Genomic DNA, 25228 nt, shown 5'->3' on the forward strand with positions numbered 1-25228 from the left:
TGAATATGATTAAACTCAGAGGCTTCTCTCAAGTTATCAATTTGCCACCTTGATGGTATTTGCTTCACCTACACTGAGCTCATTCATGTCACTAGAGGTTATGATGCTACAGAGACTCTTTGCTCTACACTGGCATCTTGTCTGATCACGACATGTCCTCTTTCCACAAGACCCACTCGTTCTAATGCACATCACCCAAGGCTCACAAACAGTATCCATACAGTATGAAAGGAATGAGAGAAAACAGAGACGCCAATGACCTTAGTAACTACCAGGCAGTTGTTAAAAAGGCTTTCTACCACAGAAATATTTTTCAATCCAATTTCAATGAAGTCACTTCTCAATCCTCCCCCACCAACACCACCTCCACTGCCTCCACCCATCAACTTCATAGCTGAGTTCAAAAAATGCTTTTGAAGACGAGTAAGTGCCTAGTTCAATGAGCCTTTAAAAAAAGCATTACCTTGTGTACTGGGTCTGACTGGGAACAAAATTCGGCCCTGACAATTTTCTCCTCGAAAACAGAAGACACAGGGGAAAGCCCAACACGGGGGCAAGGTGGGCAAATAGCCTCGGCACTACAATATCATTACAATTGTCAAAGCTAGATGTGATCATTGAAAACACGTCGCTTCGTTCATACTGGGTCTGCCGCACATGCTGTAATTTAATATCGAGGCTACTGCGCTATACTAATCAAACTTTTCCCAAATCTTGTAGGGAATAGGGCCACGACATCTTTGCCCGAAATAAAATGTGTTAAACACTCCTTTTGTTCGGACTTCCATTCTTGAATATTTGGAAGCGTAGCCAGCACAGACTGAATTGCTTCATTAACTTCTGCCATTGCCAACTCCTCGAGGACTACAATTCAAACACAGCGCAGGATTTCAACGCCGTCTAGCACAACTCCCACCTCCTGCTCGCTGATTGGCTCGGGGTCGAATTGTTCGTTGCGAGCGAGGCCAATGGCCGGAATCCCAGACAAAGTCATGGAGGGAGATGAAAATCGAGCACAAGTACATAGGAAGGCAAGGCCAGGCTACTTTTGAGTAGGATTAGCTCCAAAAATGAATGGGTTTTCTTTAACGATTTTCTTTAACGATTCGATTTTTGTGGGGCAGCCGTGGCCCACTGGTTAGCACTCTGGACTTGTAACCGGAGGGTTGCCGGTTCGAGCCCCGACCAGTGGGCTGTGGCTAAAGTGCCCTTGAGCAAGGCACCTAACCCCTCACTGCTCCCCGAAATGCCATTGTAGCAGGCAGCTCACTGCGCCGGGATTAGTGTGTGCTTCACCTCACTGTGTGCTGTTTGTGTTTCACTAATTCACTGATTGGGTTAAATGCAGAGACCAAATTTCCCTCATGGGATCAAAAAAGTATATATACTAACCTGTGCTACACTTTTCCACCAAGTTGTGCGAAAATTGTACCCGTAGTTATTTTGAGATGAAAGTGGAATAGAACATTATGTCCAATATTCCAATATGTGGTTTAATGTTCTGCATTTCTCATTAGTGGGTCACTTAGAATCATACTTTTAGTATCAATGTAATGACTGTATGATATCTGCACTCTCCCTGTGTATATCTGTGTGTGACTGTATTTAGAGATAAACGGGAATATTATGACTTTGCAGTGTTTCACTGTTCTGCATGGCTGCGACAGTAGCTATCTGCTCCGGATTGCCAGGTTGCCACTAATCAGAGTCTAATTCAGTGTAGTCCACCTGAGATGGGATGACCAACGCCATCTCCCGTCAGCCTGGAACGATACTTAAACCCTAACTATTTCCTTGTCTAGTAAGAGCAGCTGATGGATCTTTAGGTGAAGTCATGCTGTCTCTCCCTTGATGCGCATCATTGTAAATAAACTCTGTTCCTGATTTGGTCTGACTGGGTCCCTATTAAATCTATGGTATCAAAATTACCATCACAGGTCACAGGTCTCGGAGGTCACCGGCCCCCATGTGTTTGTTGTACAGATTGCCAGCCCAAGCCTGCTTGTGTAGACAGCATGTTTGACTTTTGTAACACTTTATTTGAAGGGGTGTGCATAAGAATGTTTAAGACTGTTGTGATTAAGTGTCAATCGTTTTTTTTTTTTAATGTCAAGTTGACATTAATTGGGATGTCTTTATTATGACAACTTGACATTAACCAAGATGACATAACCTGTCGATGACTGTCTGCTGTTGATGACTGTCTGTCAATGATCTGCTAAGAACCATAAACAAAAACATTAAAACAGCTCCAGTTGGACAGTTGGATCAACCTGTGTTGTGTGTGTGTATGTATGTGTATGTATTATGTTTATGTGGCTTATAAAGATTACTAACTTACTATTTGCTTATTTACAACATACACATACAATTACTCTTGTTTATGTTATATTTTCTCCTCATTTTTTTTGTGTCTTTTGGGTGAAACTGTGGGGAAAACATATCATTGCACAGAGAGAGCTTTTTGAATTTTTTAAATGAATTTTGTGCTGATGGATGCATATAAACATTTGCATAAATCTCCATTCTGAGATGGAGGCTGGTGCATAATACAACCTCATGTCTTCAGGTTTGCCGAAGGTCATGGGAGAGAAGCCGAAGGAAGATGAGTACCTGGCAGTAGGAGGAACCATCTGACAGCAATTTGCTTGGCAGTGGGAGAAGGCAGACAGTAGTGGTTCCGTTGCTAAAGCTCCATCTCTGTCTAATCCATTGCTTAAGACATTAATCCTCCGCCTGCAGCAGTGTTCATAGCTGTCAAACGTCAAGTATCAAAACGGTCACATGAAAAATGAGTCATGGATGCAACACTGTATGTCAAAAATGTGCATGAGTGTGTAAAAAGGGGTGATTATTTACTATTTCTGTTGACAAATGTCAATATACTTTGTTAGCTTATCATGACACTGGAACTACTGAAGGAAACTGAAGAAGCCATGCACCGAATTAGACTAAAGCAAAAGTTGAGATTGTGATTCATTTCATTTAGAGTTGTCTTGCTAAGTCACTCAAAACACTAAACTATATACAGAAATATTATTTAAAATATCTATACATAGTTTGATAAAGTACCCTATTTATTGTTTTACTGTTACTTTGCAGTATGTCTGAACATTATCTATTGAAAGATATTCATGAAAACACAAGCAGCATGTGTAACAGTAGTTGTTAATAATTATTATATTTGTGAATGCTAAACAATGCACCATTGTTGCTTCTACAGACAGTGGTGCCATCTCTTGCACTTACATAAGAAATAGGTATACAAAATGACACCCACTCACATAACTTACACATTGTGGACAATCACTGCAGGTCAACAGACACCAAACCATCTTTTCCCCATTATAGGCACTTTTACAACTCAAAGCACAGATATTACGCAAGCACATACATTAAAATACACAATAAGTGCCAAGCACTCGGGAAAAGCCACTTTAAATTGTGTTTTCACTGGATCAGGCCATTTATCATGTTAAATCCTCATCATATTTTTCATTTTAATACAGCACCAAAAACTGCTTACTTTATGCAAAATTATTTGTATTATTCCATCTGCATTTCCATTTTTGAGATACGTTTATTTTTAAGCTATTTCTGAGTTCTCCGAGAGAGATCATTGTGATGACTATGCTAAAGAGATCTTGTTATAATGAAAGAGGCACGCACAAACTAGAATTGGTGATTGCCGTAGAAAGCTCAGAGAAGATTTCTGATTAAGAAGTCATTGTGCTCATTGCCATGTAATTATTTCTCTCCGAAACCGTGATTTATTTAGCACAGTGAGGGTCTTACACGGCTTTGAAGATGACTAATGAGTTCATTTCCAAGAGAGAAAGACACATTATAATGAGATGCTCTTTGTATGTATACTGGAGAAATACTCCACCAACAATACCACATCTTTTAGAATAAAAGCCCTCTCTAGATCAGGTCTAATAAGGCTACATGGCACTTAAAGCATTCATGACAACTGACAAGAGCACAATATATTTTAATGAAAGTCGATTCTATCTGATGGTAGCTATTTAAGAGTGACCTATTTTCATCTACATGCAAAGGTAACTTTGTTACATGAAATATCATTCATCAACCAGTCAATAAAATTGAAAAGAAATCTTAAACAACAGACTGACCATGGTTAGGGCCATTCAGAGCAGGCTCCTTACATGAGCAAGGCACCCCACTTATCACACAAATGCTAATTTTGCCTCAAAGCCCCTGTCTTGTGTGTCTTCTCTCTGATAGCCAGTGATAATAGAGGCTTGATTTGGTCCTGTAGCTTGATCTGTGCGATGGCTCATTAAAGCCAGGTGCTCCTGCCATCCTCTGTGCTGTTGATGCTGATATGACTGGCTGGTGTCGCAGCGGGAACCTCAATCAGTCCATAAGCTTTTCTTTGTGCAGAACATAATTCTCCTAAAGGCTGTCCACGGGTCCGTCCCCACCATGTGTTCTGGGTGCAGCTTAGTGTGACTCTTGGCGATGAGGGCATCCATGGGCTCCAGGGAGCGCAACCACACGGGCAGGAAGGCCCAGGTCCTGAGCCCTGCGGGCAGGTACTGTGGCCTGTGTGCCCGCAGCAGGCTAACCACAGCGACAAAGAGAACAGCTGCGACGACAGGGACGCCGGTGGCCACCATCACGCGCCACCCTGCCATGGAGAGGCCAAAGATGATGGAGGGGAAAAGGAGGAAGCACAGGATCAGGTAGAGAACGGCAAACCAGCGATACGCGGCCGTCTGGTCTCCCAGGAACCTGGCCATGCGGATGGGCAGGCGAGTGAAGGGCACTGGGTACCACAGCAGGATGCCCAGGACATTGAAGAAGAAGTGACACAGGGCCACCTGAGGGGCAAAGCAGGGCAGTGAGAGACATCCCAGTTTACTTCCGTAATATACAACAAGACTTTCACAATATTGACACAATAAGTACTTTTAAAACTGAGATTTAGAATTAAAAGTCAAGCAAGGAAGTAGTAGGGAGTCAAAGGTCACCTGGAAGGCTGCTGCTAGCTTGTCACCTGGGCTAGCAAGTGCAGCTAGTATTGCTGTGGTGGTGGTGCCAAGAGAGTTACAGCACGTTTTCTTTAAAGGGGGGTTCTATTTGTGCACACTAGTACTACAGTAGTGACCTCTATTTCTCTGCAGAAGTTAGATTATACATTTACCCTCTTCTTTTGAGACATATGTACACACTTGAATAACATTCTCTTGGCAATTTCATGCATGAGTAGCCCTCATCTCTCAGAACAACAATTAACTGGTACAAACTGCTTCTTTCTGGTCATTTCTGGAATAACAGTTGAGATTTAGAAATGGCAATGTGCAAATTGCTTTGCATCTAAAAGAAATGTAGGATATTGTGGTTCAAGCTTCATTAAAATGTAATTGTCTTGGCTCTAAGGTAATGGTATTAGATTTTCCACAAAATAGTCCATTATCATGATTTCATAAGGTAGAGTAGCATAATTGCTACTGATTTTACAGTCCTTTTACTTGCTCACTTATTCACTTGGCTGAACCTTTCATCCAAAGTGACTTGCATATGTCAATTATTATGAGGGCCAGTGCAATTTGGGGTTAAGTTCAACTTAACCTTGACACCCACACACATCTGCTTGTTAAACGTACAACGGTGGCAGCCGGGAATTGAACCCACAACTTTTAGGGTCCCTGCTACTGCTTTTTACTGCTTTTTGCTTTTTACAAATTAATAGCCTGATAATATTATTCAAGTACTCTAAAGTTATGGCATACATGCAACGAATCAATGAGATATTCTGGCTTTCCTATATTAGGTCCACAGAGACAGTATGTGCCCTTATTTTCTAAGCTTATTTGAAAGGTAGGCTATCCCTTCACATGGATGTCAGAGATGTTTTCACTTTGAACCCCAGGGATTAGATATCTCTCTCTTTTCCTACATAATTAGCTTTAACATTTCTAGAGAGGCTGAACTACAGTTCATGAACTGCACAGTTAATTATTACCGATCATGGGATGCAAATGCATGACTAAATTATGTTCCCTTGGCTACCGGGAGATTATGGTGAACTGAAGTCATAGGATAAATGTAAACCTTAGCTGGATCATCCACACTGTTGTTCCATTCAACGTATACTAGCTTCAGGTCAAGGGCATAGATTCTAAATCTAGGGTGGTTTAGACATGAATCCCAAAACACATGAGGCATCGCACATGCATGCTTGTTATGCAGACTGAACCGTGTAACTGAAGCAGGAGGTGCGGGTGGTAAAGTCAGTGGGATTTAAACAATGCAAAGCAAATGCTAAAATATAAACCACCGCTATCCATGAGCACAGGGAGGATCTCTCAGAGTGGTTTCACCATTTCCTGATTTTCCATATGACATGGCCTCAAAGACAATCTCACCCAGCCCACCATTGCCCCCCCCCCCCCACCCCAAACTGTTTTTTTCTTTCTGATAGTTTTCTTCTTCCCTGTAACTCACCTATCAAAGGAGTAATGGCAGAGGTGAAGACCGAGCTGCTCTGAACCACAAAGGTCATCCCTGCTCCCATGAGGATAGCCAAATATCCCGCCAGCCAGCCGAAGGGGCTGGCGAAATCTGAGTAGGGAAAGAGGTGAAGGTGGGCGGAGACATGTTAACAGGAAAGAGCCCCATTAATTCAGCAGAACAACTACAGCAAGCCACGGATGGGGGTTGCAGTCTCCACGGTCGCAGCAATCCTGACAAAATGACGAAACGATCTCATCTTACACCCCATTACCAACGTGACCATAATCACAATCCAGACTGCCATTACCAGAGATTGTTTCAGCACTGGCCTGCAGTGAGACTGTCTCAACTCTTTGTTATCTCACCTGTGTTGATGATCTTCTGGATGGCTTTGGCCACTTGTCCCTTCAGTAAGGAGTTGAGCAGCTTCACCAGCAGTATCAGGCAGGTGCAGAGAACCAGAAGAGAGACGGCCAGGAGAATGATCCCCACGGCCAGGTCCGACAGAGAGGAGTCCACAAACAGATGTCTGCCTGGAGACCACATGTATTTTCAATTTTTTTTTTTATTGGACAGGACAGTAAACAGGAAATAAGTGGGAGGGAGAGATGAGGAAATGAGCTCAGGTCAGACATGAACCTGAGCCCATTTCAAGAGCCTCGTGAAAGCAACAACTAATAACAGCTGTTTACCAGCTCAACAACATTGCCAGGCATAGAGCTCTTATCAAAACATGATTTAGAAAATCTCAGTCATGCATTTATCTCCAGCAGGGTTGATTACTACAGAGCCCCTAAGGGGACATGAGCAAAAAAATATATAGTTCATGTGCTCACACAAAACCTTCATGTGCGCATGCATGCAAAACTTTTGTGTCATGACTCATAATATAACAAATTGTTCATAAACACAGACTGCTGCCATCCTTTCTAATGAACCGGAGCTCGTTGCTGACTGTGGCAGTGGGCTGCATTCTGCGTAATAGGAGCATGTTCAGAATGGTGCAAAATAGGTTTCAAAGCAGGTTTCGCTTTAAATTGATAAACTAGTATATGATGCTGTGTAACATATTATGTTAACTTACAAACAAAGTCTTTATAGACTAGTAAAGCCCATTGGTCTCCTATGTAGCTTAAAACCTACAAAGCATGAATAGCCTACTTTTCATGTGTTCACAGGAAACTTTTAGGTGCTCACACAAAACCTTTTCATGTGCACACATAAAAAGTTTTGCGTGCACACATGAAGGTTTTGTGTGAGCACATGAAAAGTAGTAAAAAATGTGAGACTTTTTTTTGCTCATGTACCCTTAGGGGCTCCGTAGATTACAGTATTGGGCCTTCCTAAAAAGACTATCAAACAGCTGCAGGTGATACAAAATGCAGCAGCTATGGTTATACAAAAATGTAAAGAAGTGGCCTTATTTCAATACTTAAGTCTCTGCACTGAAATGACTTTAAAGTACTACTGCTTTTTAAATCACTAAATGGGATGGGACCTAATTACCTATCAGACATGGTTCAGCAGTACTTTCAGACCTCTGAAGTCACAGCTGAAATATTTGTTGGGTAAAACCCGCCGTCAGAACTCAACATTGTGAAGCAGCTTTTAGCTGGTGGTTCAGCTTTGTAACCAATAACATCAAAAATGCCCCAAATGTGCCAGTTTCAAATCTAACACTAAACTGTCCTCAGACGCTCTCTGCAAACTGATCAAATGTACACCACTTCCTATTTATCAGATGCACTGTGTTTTTATGCTTTTTTTTAGTAATTTCATGTACTTTACTTTTGAAACTATATTTTTCCGCTAGTTCCCTTTATACTTTTATTTGCTATTATATACAATTATTTGCTATTGTTTATGTTAAGCACATTGAATAGCCCCTATATGAAATATATATATAAGTGTCATATATAATAAACCTGCTACACTTTGCCTATTTATGACATGAGATGCCGACACTACCGCTGTGATACGGCTCTTCAATGTGTATTTTGATGAGCATTGGTGAACAAGTTCTGAACACAGTGAATGTGTGTAGCAGCAAGTCTAACTGAAATCACAGACAGGGCAGAGATGATGATATGCAGGTGTACTGAAGGGCCTCATCAAACAACTCTCAAAGCAAAGCAGAAAACAAATCTTAATCTGACCCCTCACCATCTCACAGCATGTGTTTTTGCATTTGATTATGGTTACCTGGATCTGTTTTTGAACCCTAATGCTAGCAAACTAATGGAATTTGATGCAAATTTGAAATGCTAATGGCGTAAATGAAACAGTGACTGACTGGAAATATTCTGCTCTAATGGAACATTAATTCCCAAACACATTAGTTTCACACTTTAAATAAGATAAATGACACAAATTGCCACAATTATGAAGAAGACATATTTTTTTGTAAAGTTTTGTGAGCTTACATTTTTGATGATATCTTTCAAGAGTCACATTCTCAGCTGTGCTGTTTGCTGAAGATATATTTGAAGTAATCTGTTGCAATTCAGATAAAATAAAGTTTAACATGAGCACAGCAACATGAATCCAGTAATATAAGAAATATGTTGTATGTGCTGTAATGGAGGAAGACTGAGGGGTTCACTCTCACACTGTGGACGCTGCCAGGACACCAAACCTTCACCAGACTCCTGTTCCTCATCCCCTCGTCACCCATAGCAAGGCCGGTGATGACAGACTTTTTTTGAATATTACAAAATGTTTAGAGCAGGAAGCAGTGTAATGTGTGTGTGTGTGTGTGTGTGTGTGTGTGTGTGTGTGTGTGTGTGTGTGTGTGTGTGTGTGTGTGTGTGTGTGTCTGTCTGTCTGTCTGTGTGTGCTAGAAATGTCAATATCTGGCACTTATCTTTGGCAGCCTGGGCCACGTGCATAGGCTTGTCATTAGGGGTCTCAAGATAGTTGGCTTTACAAAAGCAAGGGCAAAGCAAATTGCCAAATACTGCTCAATATTCTCCATTATTGGAAGTCGCCATATATGGAGAAGAAGCATGGACGGATTATGAACTTTCGGGCCCCTGGGCCCAGATGTATTAAAGGCCCCCACTAATTGTCGTATATGTATGGAGGGGGGGTTTGGGGGTCCTCCCCCAGATTTTTTTTTATTTGTTTGATGTGATTTCCTGTATTCTGATGCATTTTGGGGATGGCCAATACTACATTCAATCAGATTCATAGCCTACATCCTGATTTGTTGATATGAGGCAATGATTCCATGCAAAGGCTTGGGCTTCAGGGCCCCCTGACCTCTTGGGCCCCTGGGCCTGGGCCCGGTAGGCCCGTGCAGTAATCCATCCCTGGGAAGAAGGTGTTGTGTGTTTCCATAAATCTGCTGTTTGAGATTGTCATCAGATCCACATTGGTGGATCATGCCTTAGCAATGTTCTGTATCTGTAACATTTATGTCCTTATGGACATTTAATATGAATTGCGGACATAAATAAAGTAGTTAAAATGTGTGTGGTCACCTGTATGACAAGTTTGGTGAAAGGCTCAGTGACCACCTTCAGGAGCTCCGGCGCTTCCTCCCCGCTGTGGAGGCTCAGGCTGGTCACAGCTATGTGGGAAAGGCGTCTGACCAGGCCGCTGGCCGCCTCCAGGGGCAGGGGCACCAGCACCGTCAGCCAGTTAAAGCAGTCGTGGACAGTGGCGCCCGCAAATGCCCTGCAGCACAACAGCTGTTCCTCAGTCATCATCACTTTAGAACTAGGCCTATTACTGTACGCTCTTTGTTGGTCTCTGGGAGTGGGTTAGACTAGTTAGCCTAGCTCTCTTGTCAATACACGCTAGCTGTAGGCAAACTCTCCTAACCCACTTGCAATTAACTATGCTAAGCTAAGGTAACAGTGTCAGGATGGGTTATTGCACGCACAGAGAAGGCAAGGGTTATTATCTTACGTAACTTTGGGGTAGACTACAAATAAGCTCATTTCCTAAAAAAGTTGTGTTCTAAAAGGTGTTTTTCTTTAAAGGCTGAATGCATGACCCGAATGAGTGGTTATTTGTATGGCACTTGTGGAACCTTTAAAGACAATGAAAAACTTTCAAGATAAAACAGAGAAAAGCAAAACACCTGTGGATCTAAGAGAGGACTTTGGCTTTAAGAGGAGCCTTTATAGCCTGCTGCATAGGTTACGCTTGGGGGGTTGTAGATGTCAGTATGACATGACATCTCAGTATGATTTGCATAGATTTATGAAGCGGTCTCAAAAGAAACTCCTGGCTCACTGTCTGAACTCCTCTCGCTCTCCCGCTTGCATCAGAGCCACAATGGTATTGGTGACTGACGTCCCAATGTTGGAGCCCATGATGATAGGAATGGCAGACTGCACTTCAAGCACTGTCCAGGGAAGAAAAATCAGAAAACTTATTCAGTAGACATAGCCCACTTTTTCCATAGCCTGGCTGAACTGAGCTGCAGAGAGCATTATATAATGACCAGTTTGGAATACAGTAAGCCTACACGCAGTGCAGCTCTTCGCTACTGTCTAACTCCTTTGACTCACATCCAGACGAGACCAGGCTGACGACGATGGATGTGGAGGTGCTGGAGCTCTGCACCAGGACGGTCACCAGAATGCCAACCACCAGTCCTGCCACGGGGTTGGACAGAATGGCATTCTCTTTGAAAATGGTGCCCGCAACCTTGCCTGAGAACAGGAGGAAGGGAGAGAAAAATGATTTGTCATTCTTTGATGTCCAAACTTACAATACCACTATGACATGATGTCCTGTCACAATTTTGGACAGGTTGGCATTCTTTTTAAAAATGCCTTTCATTCGGACAGGTTGGCATTCTTTTTAAAAATGTCTTTCATTCGGACAGGTTGGCATTCTTTTTTTTCAGGCAACCTTTCCTGAGCACAGGAGAAGGAAACAGAAAAAAGATGTGCATCACATGCATCTCTAACTATTTAGGGGGCAAACTTATTTATTTAAACTTACATATTGCCTAATTGTAGAGAAACCTTCAAGATAAAAATGCGACATGGCTACAGAAATATCTGTAGTCTTTTGTGTCGCTTTAGTCTCATGACAGGCTTATGGTGCTATTTGTGCCTTGTCAATAGTAACTCAGTTATGTGCAGAACTGATAAAGCTACTGTTACTATGTCATTTACATACATTTCCAACATGCCTTAGTTGACTTTAAAGGTCACGAAGTCCAATAATGTCTCACTTACACTGTTCTAGTGAACGCAGGATGTACATTAGTTGTGTACGTTTTTTTTTTAATGCATAATGCCATTGATTTCAATTCATATCAGCATAACAACAACTGACATACAATTTCCAAAATCTTGCCAGAGAAAAATGTGTATCTTTTGAAAGAAAACCTGAAGTAAAACAACATAAGCTTGATGTTCATTTTGGCTGTGGATTGCCTGTGTCTAAAACAGGCGTGAAAGGGAGACAGTGGCAGGGCAGTGTGGTGTGCACAGGTTGGCCAGCTGGAAGGCTGAGCTGAGCACGTCCAGAGAGCAGATGAACATGTAGAGGAGCAGGAAGAGCACCGAGACCTTGGACAGGCTCGTGAGAATGGAGGTCAGTCTTCCCTCATGGCCACGGCATGAGCCTGCCAGCAAATGTGTGACGTTAGATCCTAACTATGATACTACTGTATTTACGAACAAGACTCCCATTTGTGTGGTTCTTCTCAGTGGTATGAAACAGTGGCTTTCACAGTGAAAGGCATCTGCAGTGAATGATCTGCCCTACATTTTAGTGACACAATTATCGTATAATTACAAAAGGGTCTAGGTTTATAAAATGGATTCATAGACCAAAACAGTAAATGGACATGAACAGACCAAAACAAAGCTATTCTGTGTGGTGACTCAATCTACCTTGTCCACTATGCTGGTTAATGGACACCTCTGTAGTTTTATGGGGAGATGAGTCATCCTGGTGTCCCTGCAAGGCATGCTGGGAATTAGGGGGCCTGGGGTCCACCAGGACATGTGGCGAGTCTTGGAAAGGCATGTTACTATGGAGACCCGTTTCTGAATTGCGTAGAGGTGTCCACTTAGCCTCCTAGATGCATCAAGCAGCGGTGATTCTATGAGGATGGAATAAGGTAGATGTAAAGGCCATCGATTTGGCACCAGGTGTTTGAGGAAACATGAGAAAATATTTTAATTTTTTTTGCGTCATGTTTTTCTCTCTATTTCCCAGCAGGTGCAAAGTGTCATTTTTATCCCTGTCAACACCCCCTGAGGTTAAAATCTGAGAGGCAATGTAAATGTATCTAATTTGGCGCCATTGTGGGACAGAGCAGCAATTGCTTCCTTTTAAAACAGACACAGCAGTGTCTACACAGCATGCAAATGTATAAGGGCAGACTGATCACCCACTGTGCAATGCCTGCCTGATTCTGAAAAGCCTTATGAAAGGCTGTTCTATGAAAAAAGTCATCAATTTCCTTTAGTTGGCTCCTCTCTCTCTCTCTCTGTTATTCAAGCAGGTTTTATCCATGTGTGGAAATAGTTTCATCATGTCAGTCAGAGTATCTGTCATCTGATGCAATGGAATGCCTCGATAAGCATGTGTCTAAATCATGACTGTCAGGAAATCCATTTGCTCTGTGGAATGAAAGTCTTCATTTTCAAAAACAACCCCTAGAAGGCTATTGTAAGAATATCTTTGGACACACAAGGAGCTGAAAGGAAAGAGCTCTTACCTTTGTCAAAACCAAGACCCAAAGACTTTGAAGATGATTGAAAGAAAGGCAGTGGAGTTACCTTAAGCATAAGGTAATATTTAACACTGCTCTGAACCATGTAACTTATCATCCAGTATATTTCACACATGGTTACATTTTATGAAATTGAATACAAAGGGGAACGTATTGGCACACAGTAAGTTCTTATTAGTAATATGGGCAAGATGATTTAGCATAACGTAGGATTTTGTGGTTGGATTAGCTCATTGTGTAAAAGTATGACCTCATGTGGTTTCACTGTAAGTCAGTGTAATTCAGATTAACCCTTAAAGGAGTACCGTCACACCGGTGTGACGGGAATGTTGGGAAATTAACATTCTAAAGAATATCTGGGTTCATTGAATTCAACATAGAATTTTAGAACCTTCAATTGTTGCGGAACTTAGAACGTTCAAAAACCTACACCTTTAAGGGTTAAAGGAGTACTGTTGTCTCCCATCTCTTTGATTACAGTTTGAAATTATGCTATGGGTAGGCTGATGCATATCTAATGCCATTGTTTTGTATAATTTGTAATCATATCATGCAGGTATCACTGGTGTTAAACGGGATCAAGTCGGTGTGGGTGTGTGTGTGTGTGTGTGTGTGACCTTTACAAACTTACCTCTTGTGAAATGTAAAAAGCTGTCATACATTGCTGTCTTTTTCTGTCTTTATCTCTCTCTCTTACACAGATACCCCCACACACACACACACAGAGAGAGAGACACCATCACAAATCACAACTCATTTTGAACCCAATCATGAGTGAGACATAATCCACATTAGCTTTGTTTTTAGATTGTTTTGTAGTACATAAAAGATGAAATGACAAAATGTTACAACAGATTGTTTTCCATGTAATGGAGGAGAATTGCGAACACCTCTTTTGTGGTTAATCTTTCACATTCAATCTCATAAGTAAGAAGAAGTGCTAAATAGCGACAGGAAATGATTACACATACATACCAAAGTACATCAACCAAAAACAAAACCAATTCAGAAACGGCAAAGACAATGTAGTCTTTGAGCGCCTTACTTGGACAGCACCAGCTGCCAGCCCAGTCCTCCTCCCTCAGTTAGCATCCCAGAGCCTCTGGCTCTCTCCTCTCTGCCTGAAGATCGAAGGGCATCTGTGCAACTCCATGGGAATCATTCTCAATCATTAAACCCCACTAAACAATGACTGCATGGTAAAAAAAAAAAAATAGAAATCATACAGAATCTGCACAAGAGTTGAGTAAGAATGTATATAATGCATTATACTGGGAGGATGAGGAAGTCTAAACACTTGATAAAGACCACTACGGAAACCTTGCACTGATACATCCCATTAACACCTCAAGTTCATTTAGAGCATTATTGAGCATTATTGAGCATTATTGAGCATTATTGAGCATTATTGAGCATTATTGAGCATTATTGAGCATTATTGTTATTAAATATGGCTTACGGTGCCATGATTGACAAAGAACACGACATTACAAATGAGTATAAGATGAGAAGTGTTCTAAGAAGTAGGCGGTGCTGGATCCATCTTGGGATTCTCAGTGTCAGGCTGCACAGGAAGAGACTTCTGGGGTGTGTGGAAGCTCTGAGAAGGAGAGGATGAATACCACTTAACCCACTTCTGACCCTGACATGCTCAGCTTAAGAGTTTGTTCTGTTGTGTCAACCTTGATCACCAGGTGGCACTAGTGGCATGCAGAAATGGGATCTAGGAACAAGGACAATGACAGCTATGCTCTGCCACACGATGCTGTATTATTTCAGTCAAGCATATCAGATGATAACTATCTTCATCAGTTAGTCACACAGCATGCCGTGCAGCTTGGCAGCTATGCCAGGTTCTGCCATGGTGGGTGTACCGCAGAGGACATACCTTCTTTGATCGATTTTCCTCTTCTGTGGATTTGGATCTGTTCTTGGCAGACTGTTTTTGTGGAGATGACTGCGCCTGATTGAATCACATTTCGAATACATGTTGTATATTTTATTCATACATATATGCTTAAATTCAAACAAGTTTCTCTAGATTCAGAATCAATATTAGTAATAAAGCCAAATTGTTCACTTATCCTTTACTAAATAGTTGGAAAGGAGATCTGTTCAAAAGGAGTCTATCACAATCTACAGTCAGGATTTAATACCTGAGAAAATACTGGGACATAAGTTTGATTCAAACAAACAAATAAATAAATAGATATATAAATCTATAAGTAGCCTACTCACTTTTGCCTCTGTTTGGTCCATTACTGTGGTCAAAATCTTGTCGATTTGGTTCTGGCTTCAGTTGAATATCTGGCTTGGTCCTGGTCCTAGCCTTTCCTTAGTGCAGAAAAAAAGATATGAAACATATTTATCCAACCATGTGAGCAAACCCACACAAAATTGTTGCACATGTACTGCAGCAATGATGAAATCCTGATATTTTCATTCTGCTCCACACCACTGGCTACCTGGAACACACTCTCATTACAGCCGTCAGTCAATTGGATTCCATAGTTTTCAAGGGCTCAGACTTCTACTAATACAACACAGTGCATAGTAAAGATGCTGCACGCCACTGCCTTATTCATGCACCTCTGCTGCAGTGCAACTCTAACTACAACACAAGGGGTCAGTGAAGTGAAGTGAGGACCAGTGAATAGGACCAGAGCCGTACAAAGATATCTTTATACGCCTCTGAATAGGACCAATCACCTTATAGTCAGTCACTTACACCTATCTGTGAAAATTCGTCTTCACTGTGTAATCCCATATCAGGAACTCAGACCAGGCCATGGCCCACCCCCCACCGCCACCACCGCCACCACACACACACACACACACACACACACACACAGGCTTTACTGGCTTTACTGACACATGGTGAGTTCATTGTCCTTGTCTTTTTTTAAGCCGTGCACTCAGAACCTATGATGGAAAAAAAGGTAAAGAATTGCAGCTTTTAGAGTGAAAGAAAGTGTGAATAACTGCCTCCAGAGGTAGAGGAGGAGGAGGACGAGGAGAGGAGAGGAGAAAAGAAATCTCTTCATAGCGCTGAGTCATGGGCAGCCAGCGCATTCAGAGATGTTGCCTGTACTCTTAGATAAGCCTCTATGTAAGCGATTAACTTAATTTGACAATTCCAGCAAAATAGTGTGGTGGTGTAAATATTATGCTGCATCCACCTACATGAGCAAAGTAAAGCCAGTTGATCTTCTGATGATGAAGAACATGCAGTGAATTGTACAGGCTGGAATTTTATGGTAATGGGTGTGTATTCTTGGTTGGTTCCATTTACAAGAAATCTATTACTCATTTGTGACATGAACTTTGCAATATGTGTCAGCTGTGACAAGAGGCCCAGGTGCACAGGAGGTAAACATTAAATTCAGATGGCCTCCTGAGGATGTTTATTTGTTGTCTTTTGAGAATTCATAAGCGCCAGCTGCGATCTGTTTCTTGATGTCTGCAGACCCAAGGGTGCTGCTTTCAGATAGAGAACTCTGAAAACGAAAGGAGGAAGTTGGCTGCAGATAGCATTTGGACAAACAGTGACTCACAACACTTTGTGTTTCCTCTAAGCCCTTAACATGCAGATGAGCTCCTGTGTGTGCTTTACTGTGTGTGTGTGTGTGTGTGTGTGTGTGTGTGTGTAGTCAAATGTTAAAACTACTACCATCAACTTCTTTTCAGTAATCTCATTTTAGCAGCATATTCGCATCAGACACTCATGCCCGGGAAAACGGTTCAGGGATGCTAGTGCAGATGGAATGTCACCATGGCAACAGACTGCCACAGGAAGACTGTCTACATAGGAACAGAACTATTGGGGAGATGCCCTCTTTGTGTGGGGTCTCTCAAATAGCCTATAAACTGTGGCTATTCTGTCTAGTGACTGTAATGGGACATAAAATAACACTCCATCTATATGTTTAGGTGGAGAGGGATATTTTGGATTTTTTCCAAAAGGATAAAACTTGAAGGAAAAAAAACAACAAAACTTCAAAACATTAAGTTTTACAAGCAATTGTCTGTGAAATTAAGCATAGAATATCCACCCTACAATGGAAATGGGTACCACTTCATCTAAACTTCCATCATAATCAATCCTCTAACACAATCATGCTTGTTGATACTGGATAATGTGGAAAAACACTTGTTGACATTTTGTGAGATATTTTGTGAAAAAGTGACACACTTTCCACTTGTTGCTCCTCTAACCTTGTTCATAAATCATCAATTCAAATATCACACATTTGGATTAACACTTTTCAACATTCCAGCTTGCCATATACAGCGATCTATATTTCCATAATATACACACTCCTACGATAAATATGTTTTCTCCAGAATAACTGCATCTCAAAGCATCTGTTGCACGTATGACATCACATAGCATCTGTTGCTTTGCCAGTAACTAGGCCATGCAAAGGCAACTGCAATTATTTAAGAGTACAATAGCAATTATCTATTTATTTATTTATTTTTCTTAGAGACGGTACTGTCGCATTTGTTTAAACTATAGAAACTGACCATGCCACCGGACACAGACAGTGGCTACTCCCGCAGACTCTAAAATGGGCTGTTAGAGATAATGGTGTATTATAAATCAAACTAATACAAGCAGCAAAAATCACTGTGATTGTGTGTGGCAGAGCAGCCTTACCTCTGTGTGCTTGGCAGCTGAGTCTAGTCCACGCGATGCCTCTCTCCCCATGAACCAGCGTCTAGACAGCGTCTCCTCACTCAGCATCACACGATGCCAACGTCGCACTGATGCTGAAGGGTTTCAACCGCTACAGGGATGACACACCGCTGAACCAGAGGATTGCACGCCCAGGCAATAGGAATACAAGTACCAAAACCTGCTGCCCCTTCCTTCCTTCTCTCTCTCCCTCCTCCCTGAACGTGTGGGGTTTTTTTTCAAAACAATCTTTCTGTTTCCCCTACTCAGCCCTCCCCATTCTCACTCTTGCTACACACCTTACGTATGCAGTCTTGATTTTATGCTTTTGAAAATGTCTCAGTGAATTGATTTGATTCATGTGTTTAAAAATGCATCATCTGTGTATGTGTGTGTGTGTGTGTGTGTGTGTTTAGACTTACAAAAATGACTATAGGTGAATTCCATAGTCCAGCCTCTTATGCTATAGTAAAATAATCTATTTGATAACAAATGCCTCATATATGAATACTGACAAAGCAATATTGCCACATGGCATTGTCTGAAAAAGATGTACTGCCAATATGAAACACATGCAATGCAGGGCAAAAATGTACTATGATGCCAAATATAAAACTCAAATGAAGATTTTATTTATTCTTCTATCACTCTCAACACCAGGTAAGGGTACTTCTAAGGCACGCACAGCTAAGCTGGCATCTGCCCTTGCGATACATCGGAGTCTGGACCAGAGTACCCAGTACCATCAGTGCCATCTGGAAGCCGTAGTGATGGCATAGACCTGCTGCAGGATAAAGTAATACTGAGACACTTGTCTCAGTACAGGTTACATTTACCCTGCCCACAATGAGCGCAGGTCCTCTCTCTCTCAGGTCACAGCTACAAATCCACCCAAGGGTTGGTTCTTCATTTCAAACACAAGGCTATGCATCAGAAGAAAACCCCAAGTACTTGAGGGAGCCTTGATTGACTTTTATGTTTGTCCATCACATCTACACACTAGCTTAAATAAAGGTTGTAAGACATGTCCTGTTGCAGTCCACTCCTCCGCGTCAGGGTGCTGTTATTTTCCAATAATGACCGATGGACAAGACATTATCCCTGACATAATAACTTTACAGTGCAGTGACCAAGACTGCCAGACAGAATGAGACATTGTGCACGAGAGGCAGAAAGAGAGAAAGAGAGTAGACACTACAGTGCAGTATTTTGACATTCCAGTTTCTGTGCCATCTGTTCATTGATTGACATGTACCGTTTTCTGAAAACATCTTAGTAGTTTTGGGTTCTACTCCACGTAAGCAATATCTGAATATCGCAATACAAAATATGTTATTTATTCAGCCGCACTGGGATATCTGGAATCTCCCAGGAAATGAAAAATCAACAAAAATGAATACAAAGTGGCACAACACTTCCATCTTTCACATTTCCAGTCATTCCCCAAATAAATATTCGTCTTGTCAACAAACAGTCACTGTAGTTAATGTAAAAATACGCCAAGGGCTGTCACGTCGGTCCAGTCGGGCTGAAACGCATGCTGGCCCTCAGACCACGGTCCAGTCCAGCTGAAGCGCATGCTGGCCCTCAGACCACGGTCTCTCGGGTGGGGCCTGAATTCTGGCTGTCAGACAGTCCATCTGTGGACCCGGCCTCGCCTGGAACCTCCCCCCCCGTAGGGGGCAGCGAGGGCATCGCATCGGCCTCAGCTGAGGTTGAAGCGAAGCCGGGCACAGGCCCTTGGTCTGCCACCTGTGGCAGGCAGCTGGAGGAGCCAGAGTCCGACTGGCTCTCCTCGGCCAGTCTGTTCCCCAGGTCCTGGTCGTCCTCCTCGGCCGTCTCCTCGGGGAGGGGCTGCTGCAGGAACTGGGGCAGCATCAGATGCTCCTTGCTCAGCAGCCCCCGCTGGTCATCGGCGCTGCACCACTGGGCTCTGTTCAGCAGCTCCACCAGGCCTGCACACCCTCCAAGGCCAGGGGGAGAGAGTTAGGAGAAGGATGATAAATATCACCATCCGTCCATCCATCCATTCATTCATCATCGATCTATCCAGTCATCCATCAATTCATTCATCATCAATCTATCCAGTCATCCAGCCACATTTCCTTCCATCTATCTATGTATCCATCCATCATCAACACATACATAGATAGATAGATAGATAGATAGATACATAGATAGATAGATAGATAGATATTTTATTGATCCCCAAGGGAAAGATACTTTATTGATCCCCAAGGGAAAATTCAAGACATTCATTTATCCATCCATTCATCCATCCTTCAATCTATCCATCCATCAATCCATGCTTATTTTATCAGTCAAGACTGGCGAATGTGCTGACATGGTGGCTGCGTCAAATTATGCGTAAAATGAACGCTTCATGAACCCACTTCAGGCGTATTTGTTTCACAACATGCGCGTAAAAAGATGGTGAGGTATGTACAAACAGGCTGCACTGAGGTAAAAGCGCAGACTGCCTATCACGGGAGCTGAGAATGTCAAATTGCGATTCATAGGAGGGTCAGGGGAAAGTGGGAGTTTCGTGTAAAAAGATGGGAGGAGAAGCGTAAAATGCGCCTAAATAGGTATTCCCCTGTATGTACGAAAACTGCCCATGAAAGTCTATTTTGCGCCTAAATATTTCCGCCATGTAAAAGCAGGTGTTAAATGCTTGTGGTTAAATGTGTCAATACGAGAACCTTTCAAAGACAACAGAATCGCTATTTAGAGCACCAGTTTTGCATCTTTGTACTATATCAAAAGCAACCTTAATTTTCGTTGGGCTTTCGAATGTCTTACTTTCACTTTCACGTCATCCACTTAAACTTTCCTACTTGCTAGATTTGACTAATCTTCCATAGCCTATGTGCACAAGTAGTTTGTATGTGCACAAGTAGTTTGTATGTGCACAAGTAGTTTGTATGTGCACAAGTAGTTTGTATGTGCACAAGTAGTTTGAGTAGAACTACTGCTCTTCATTATCTTCCTGCTTGTTGACATCATGCATTGTATTATCAAAGTCCTTTTAGGCAAGTCCCTCCACTCGGCGTCCATATAGCAACGCTTTTTGGGCACTCATCGGGCATCCTATTCAGTAGAAATGCGCGTGCGCAAGGCTTCACAACATCAATCTTGCTCCAGCAGCGAGTTCACCTGATGATTGGGAAGATGTCTTCACAACACACCATATGATTGGCTCAATGTATTCACATCACACCACATGATTGGTTCAATGTATTCACATGTCAACGTTTTGCCGAGGAAGGGTTGAGATATGTGTAGACAACGGCCATATTGGCGTTACAAACTAACCCCATGCATTTCTATGGAGAATCTTTTGTGAATCTTGTATCTCCTCATTAGAAAGTCTCTGGTATTATTTCATGATCGCTAAACGTTTATTCCTTTTAATGTTGTCATCAGTTAACTTCATTCAACTGCTCTTGTGATTGAAGTATGTCATTCAGTTGTTAACGTTCGGAAATTGCAGTAGGGGGCGGAGAACGTTGCTGTTTATGCGATGAACTGCAGGTTTGATAAATACAACGTTAACATAAGTGTCATAGTGTGCAGTTTCAGTGGGTTGGCCATGGCGCTGATAATGCTACCTTCGCAAAAGTACGTACATCTGGGTCTATTACCCGGTAATATTACTGTAACACTAGAATGAAACACTTGCATTAATAGATATGGGATTACAATGCATTTCTTAGTCACAGACTGTAAGAACTGTAATGTCTGTCCTATACCGTCCATGTCGTAAGTTCTGCGCAGGCCAGGGTTCCTCTGTCTGGCATTTCCTCTGGTTCTGTACCCAGCCCCAGGGGAGCTTATGTCCACGTCTCCGATGCCTCCTCTTCTCATCTGCTGAAGGTCAGACTCTCCTCAGTGACCACTCAAGGGTTATGTTAAAGTGAAATGGATCGCCCGCACACAGTGTTTCTCTGCTTACCTGAAGCCCTGGGGAAGTGACTGGTGCTTTGGTAGCACTTGGGATGTCTCGAGCTGAAAGAGGAGTTTGTAAGGAAAGGACATTCACTTGGTCGCTCACAATAGAAATGGGATAAGACTTCATTTCAACATCATTTCATGGGTGTACAGGAGGAGAGATAAGAAAGATGGCATGTGTGAGTAGGCCATGTGAGCTGTTGATGTTGTACACAGGACTAAGTAATGTGTGTGTAGCCCTTTTGTCGAGATTACCGCCACGACAAGGCATAAACCTGAGTTCTATAGTTGCCACCTGGATAATTGACTACTCTACTATTCAAAGTGAGTGGAGATCGCAACCCATGTAACAGTATAATTTAAAGCAATTTATTTTCCCTAGCAAGGTAAATGCAGGTACGTTTTTCAGAGTTAGAACATAGACTAATGTTAGGCCTCTTTGTAAGGAAATAATCACATTGCTTTAAAGTAATGCTGTTCCGCCAGTGAATAATTAGCAACAACTAAAAATATACAGCACATCTCCCCCTATGGGCAATCACTGAAACTAGCAATACTGGCTTTAGTACATACTAGCAAAGCAAAGATCGTTACAGGAATCCTCCCAAAAACACAGGCTCTACTAAGGATCCTATTTACTGTCGTCAAACACAAATAGTTTTCTCTCCTCCCTAGTTTCAGTTATACCCTCACAGAGAGCACAGGCACATAATATACAACAAATAAAATTACAACAGCCGCATGTAAAACAAACAAAAGGCAGACATAACCCCGTTGCAGGCCTGATAAAGTTCACTAGTCCACTCAATGAGTGTTACTCTTAACACCGGCGACATTGGTGTGCACCCCATGGCGTCGGTTGTAGCGTTCAACAACTGTAGTTTCAATCCCTCGTGGCTGAATGGAACTGCTAACCTTCCGTAGTTAGCAGCTTATTCAGTGGTGTGGCTCCCACGTTGGCCAACTCAAAGGAACCACGAGTGCTCTGGTGACTCGTGGGCTATTTGAGCAGCGATGTTTCCGCCTACACTACTTGTTGTAAACCAATAAACATACACAAACAGCTAATTTCTAGGTAAACTGTAGGCTAAGTGATCTACCTAGCAAGCTACTACCTGAACAACATTACTGGCGGTAGTACAGTGGGGAAAAAATAGCGTTACAGTCCTTAACTATTAAAAACAAAGCACCTAGGAGGCTATGCAAAATCAAAATGCTTCTATCTTAAACGACTCACCCCTGGCGTAGCCTATTATAATTATCCTGATATTGGTAAGCGAATAAGGTGCTCAAGCACACATAGCCATCTTCATCCTCCGTTATTCTCAGCGAGGCTAGATAATCTCTCTCCTTCCATTTCTAAGACCCTCCCTAAAACCAATGAGAATTTGCCATGACTGATTGATAGATTTGTCCACCAATTAAGCACTATTCCACCTTACTAACAAGTTAGGTTGCTTTCCTACATAATGTAACCCCAACTATTTTAAATGATGACTATTTAAATGATCCTATGAAAATGTTCATGCAAAACCTGTGGCTTAACTGTTTGATTTAGTTATACATTTGAACATGTCCCTCTCTGTATTTATCTCCTGTATAATAAAGCAATGTTTTGATTACTTTTTATCTGTGCAAATTATTTAATTATCTGTGTGTATTTACCCATTGAACCTAAGAATATAAAATATATGTCTTAGCTTGATATAGCCTTCAAAACCTCAGGGTATACCGGGCTTCACTCTCCCCTTCTAAACGTCTGAATGTCCTCATCAGACTTCATTTTATTTTGTAGCTATCTGTAAGGGTAAAGATTCTACTCCCTGCACCTGGAGAGGTATTATCATAGGTCACACCTTATAACATTGTTTAACAGACTACTAAGGCTATTGCTTCAGCTTTAAGTCTATACATCCGACCCTGGTGCTACAGGATTGAGGTGAATCGTGAAACTCTGCAGATTGGCTCCGCCATATTCCTGAGTGATGTGGATTAGCAATCCTCTATGGACCACCACCACTGGTTGTCAGTGGGCTGGCCAGGTAAGTCATAGCTTAAACGAATCACAGGTTTAACCTGCCGTTTGCTGACAAGGCCATCTGACTGTGCATCATCACTATTGTTGGGGCCAGCTGCTGGATGAATCTCACTATCAATTGTGTCCCCCTCCAGGTGTTCTGCTGGGAATAAAGTAGGGTCCATCTGATGGTCCATAGTAGCGATAGGTTCTTGCACTGACTCAGTGCTCCCTTCCAATTCTGGCATTTCTTCCTCATTACCTGACAATGTGTCCGCTGTACTCTCTGCACTCCGCAGCTCCCGCTTCGAGGCCACGTGGTTGTCGTTCCTGGTCCTCTGTGAACTTATGTTCGGTGCGGGGGCTGGAAAATGCAAAGGTCCCTCATCTTCTGACTCAGACGTTTCCTGATCTACATCCATCATGTCTATTTGTTTCCCCACCAGACTCTCTTTTTCCTTGCTCTCTCCATTCTGGTTCTTGGTCGATTTGGGGAGTGCACCTCCTCAACCACCTCGGGTAACCTAATCAGCTGGCCGACTGGTAGGAGGTGGATTCAGTGGAGTGTCTTCCTCCTCCCACACCGTTCTCTGGTCTCACCCGATACACAGGTAGGTGAGGCAACTGTTCTACTACTGTGTAGGGCAGGGAATTCCATTTGTCCTTCAACTTTTGCTTTCCAGTTCCCCTAAAGCACGGATCAGCACTCTGTCTCCCACCTCCAGGTGTTGAATAATGGATTCGGGAATCGTATGCCCTCTTATTCTTCTGGTGGTTTTGTTTGCAGCTTCGACTGCCAACTGGTAAAACGGGCGCAATTCCCTCCATAAGTTCTCCCACATACTGATGGTGGGTACAATCCCTTGATGGTCCCTTGAGATGCCAAAACAGAGGTCCACGGTAACCGAGCCTCCCTTCCAAACATGAGGTAATAGGGGAATATCCTGTTGCCATGGCGGTGCAATTGTAGGCATGCACCATCAAGGAAACATGTTGACTCCACCTCTGTTTCTGTGCAGGATCAAGGGTGCCCAACATAGACAGGAGGTGCGATTAAACCGCTCTGGCTGCGGATCCCCTGGGGATGGTAGGGTGTAGTTCTTGATTTTCTGATTCCCAACATATTCAGAAGTTCTTTCATCAGCCGGCTCGAAATCCGTCCCTGATCAGAGTGAATCTTGAGATGGCAACCCATAATTCACAAAGAACCTCTCCACTAACACCTTTGCTACTGTGGGTGCCCGTTGATCTTCGTAGTGTATGCCTGAGCATAGCGGGTATAATGATCAGTCACTACCAGCACATTAGCAACACCTCTGGAATCTGGTTCGATGGATAGGAAATCAATACAGACTAAATCCAGTGGACCCGACTGGTTAGCTGATTAAAG

The 25228-nt window shown here is 42.5% G+C and overlaps 2 protein-coding genes and 1 long non-coding RNA gene across 3 annotated transcripts in view; all 3 read right to left on the minus strand.

Annotated features, from left to right (window-relative positions):
• Positions 1 to 3058: 3058 nt before the first annotated feature.
• LOC125285193 (sodium-dependent phosphate transport protein 2A-like) lies at positions 3059 to 12480 on the minus strand. Its single transcript, XM_048229507.1, is given in 12 exon segments — positions 3059 to 4847; positions 4998 to 5077; positions 5743 to 5786; positions 6471 to 6591; positions 6849 to 7016; positions 8907 to 9007; positions 9009 to 9178; positions 9966 to 10161; positions 10726 to 10837; positions 11004 to 11153; positions 11945 to 12073; positions 12345 to 12480. Coding segments are annotated over 12 exon segments (1878 nt in total). The 3' UTR covers positions 3059 to 4376.
• A 1497-nt stretch (positions 12481 to 13977) lies between these two features.
• Positions 13978 to 18103, minus strand: LOC125291054. Its single transcript, XR_007192911.1, has 4 exons — positions 17853 to 18103; positions 15431 to 15526; positions 15081 to 15155; positions 13978 to 14792 (listed from the first exon to the last, which is right to left on the minus strand). It is a non-coding gene; the product is annotated as an uncharacterized LOC125291054 (long non-coding RNA).
• A 377-nt stretch (positions 18104 to 18480) lies between these two features.
• The window catches only part of rgs14b (regulator of G protein signaling 14b), a 31097-nt gene continuing 24349 nt past the window's right edge, over positions 18481 to 25228 (minus strand). Inside the window, exons 14-16 of the mRNA XM_048229518.1 lie at positions 21826 to 21878; positions 21623 to 21740; positions 18481 to 19825 (exon numbers count right to left, since the gene is read on the minus strand). Coding sequence (XP_048085475.1) covers positions 19458 to 19825; positions 21623 to 21740; positions 21826 to 21878 — 539 coding nt within the window. The 3' untranslated portion in view covers positions 18481 to 19457. The remainder of the gene's footprint in view (positions 19826 to 21622; positions 21741 to 21825; positions 21879 to 25228) is intronic.

Source organism: Alosa alosa, chromosome 2 (assembly GCF_017589495.1).
Source record: "Alosa alosa isolate M-15738 ecotype Scorff River chromosome 2, AALO_Geno_1.1, whole genome shotgun sequence".
Taxonomy (NCBI): Eukaryota; Metazoa; Chordata; class Actinopteri; order Clupeiformes; family Clupeidae; genus Alosa; species Alosa alosa.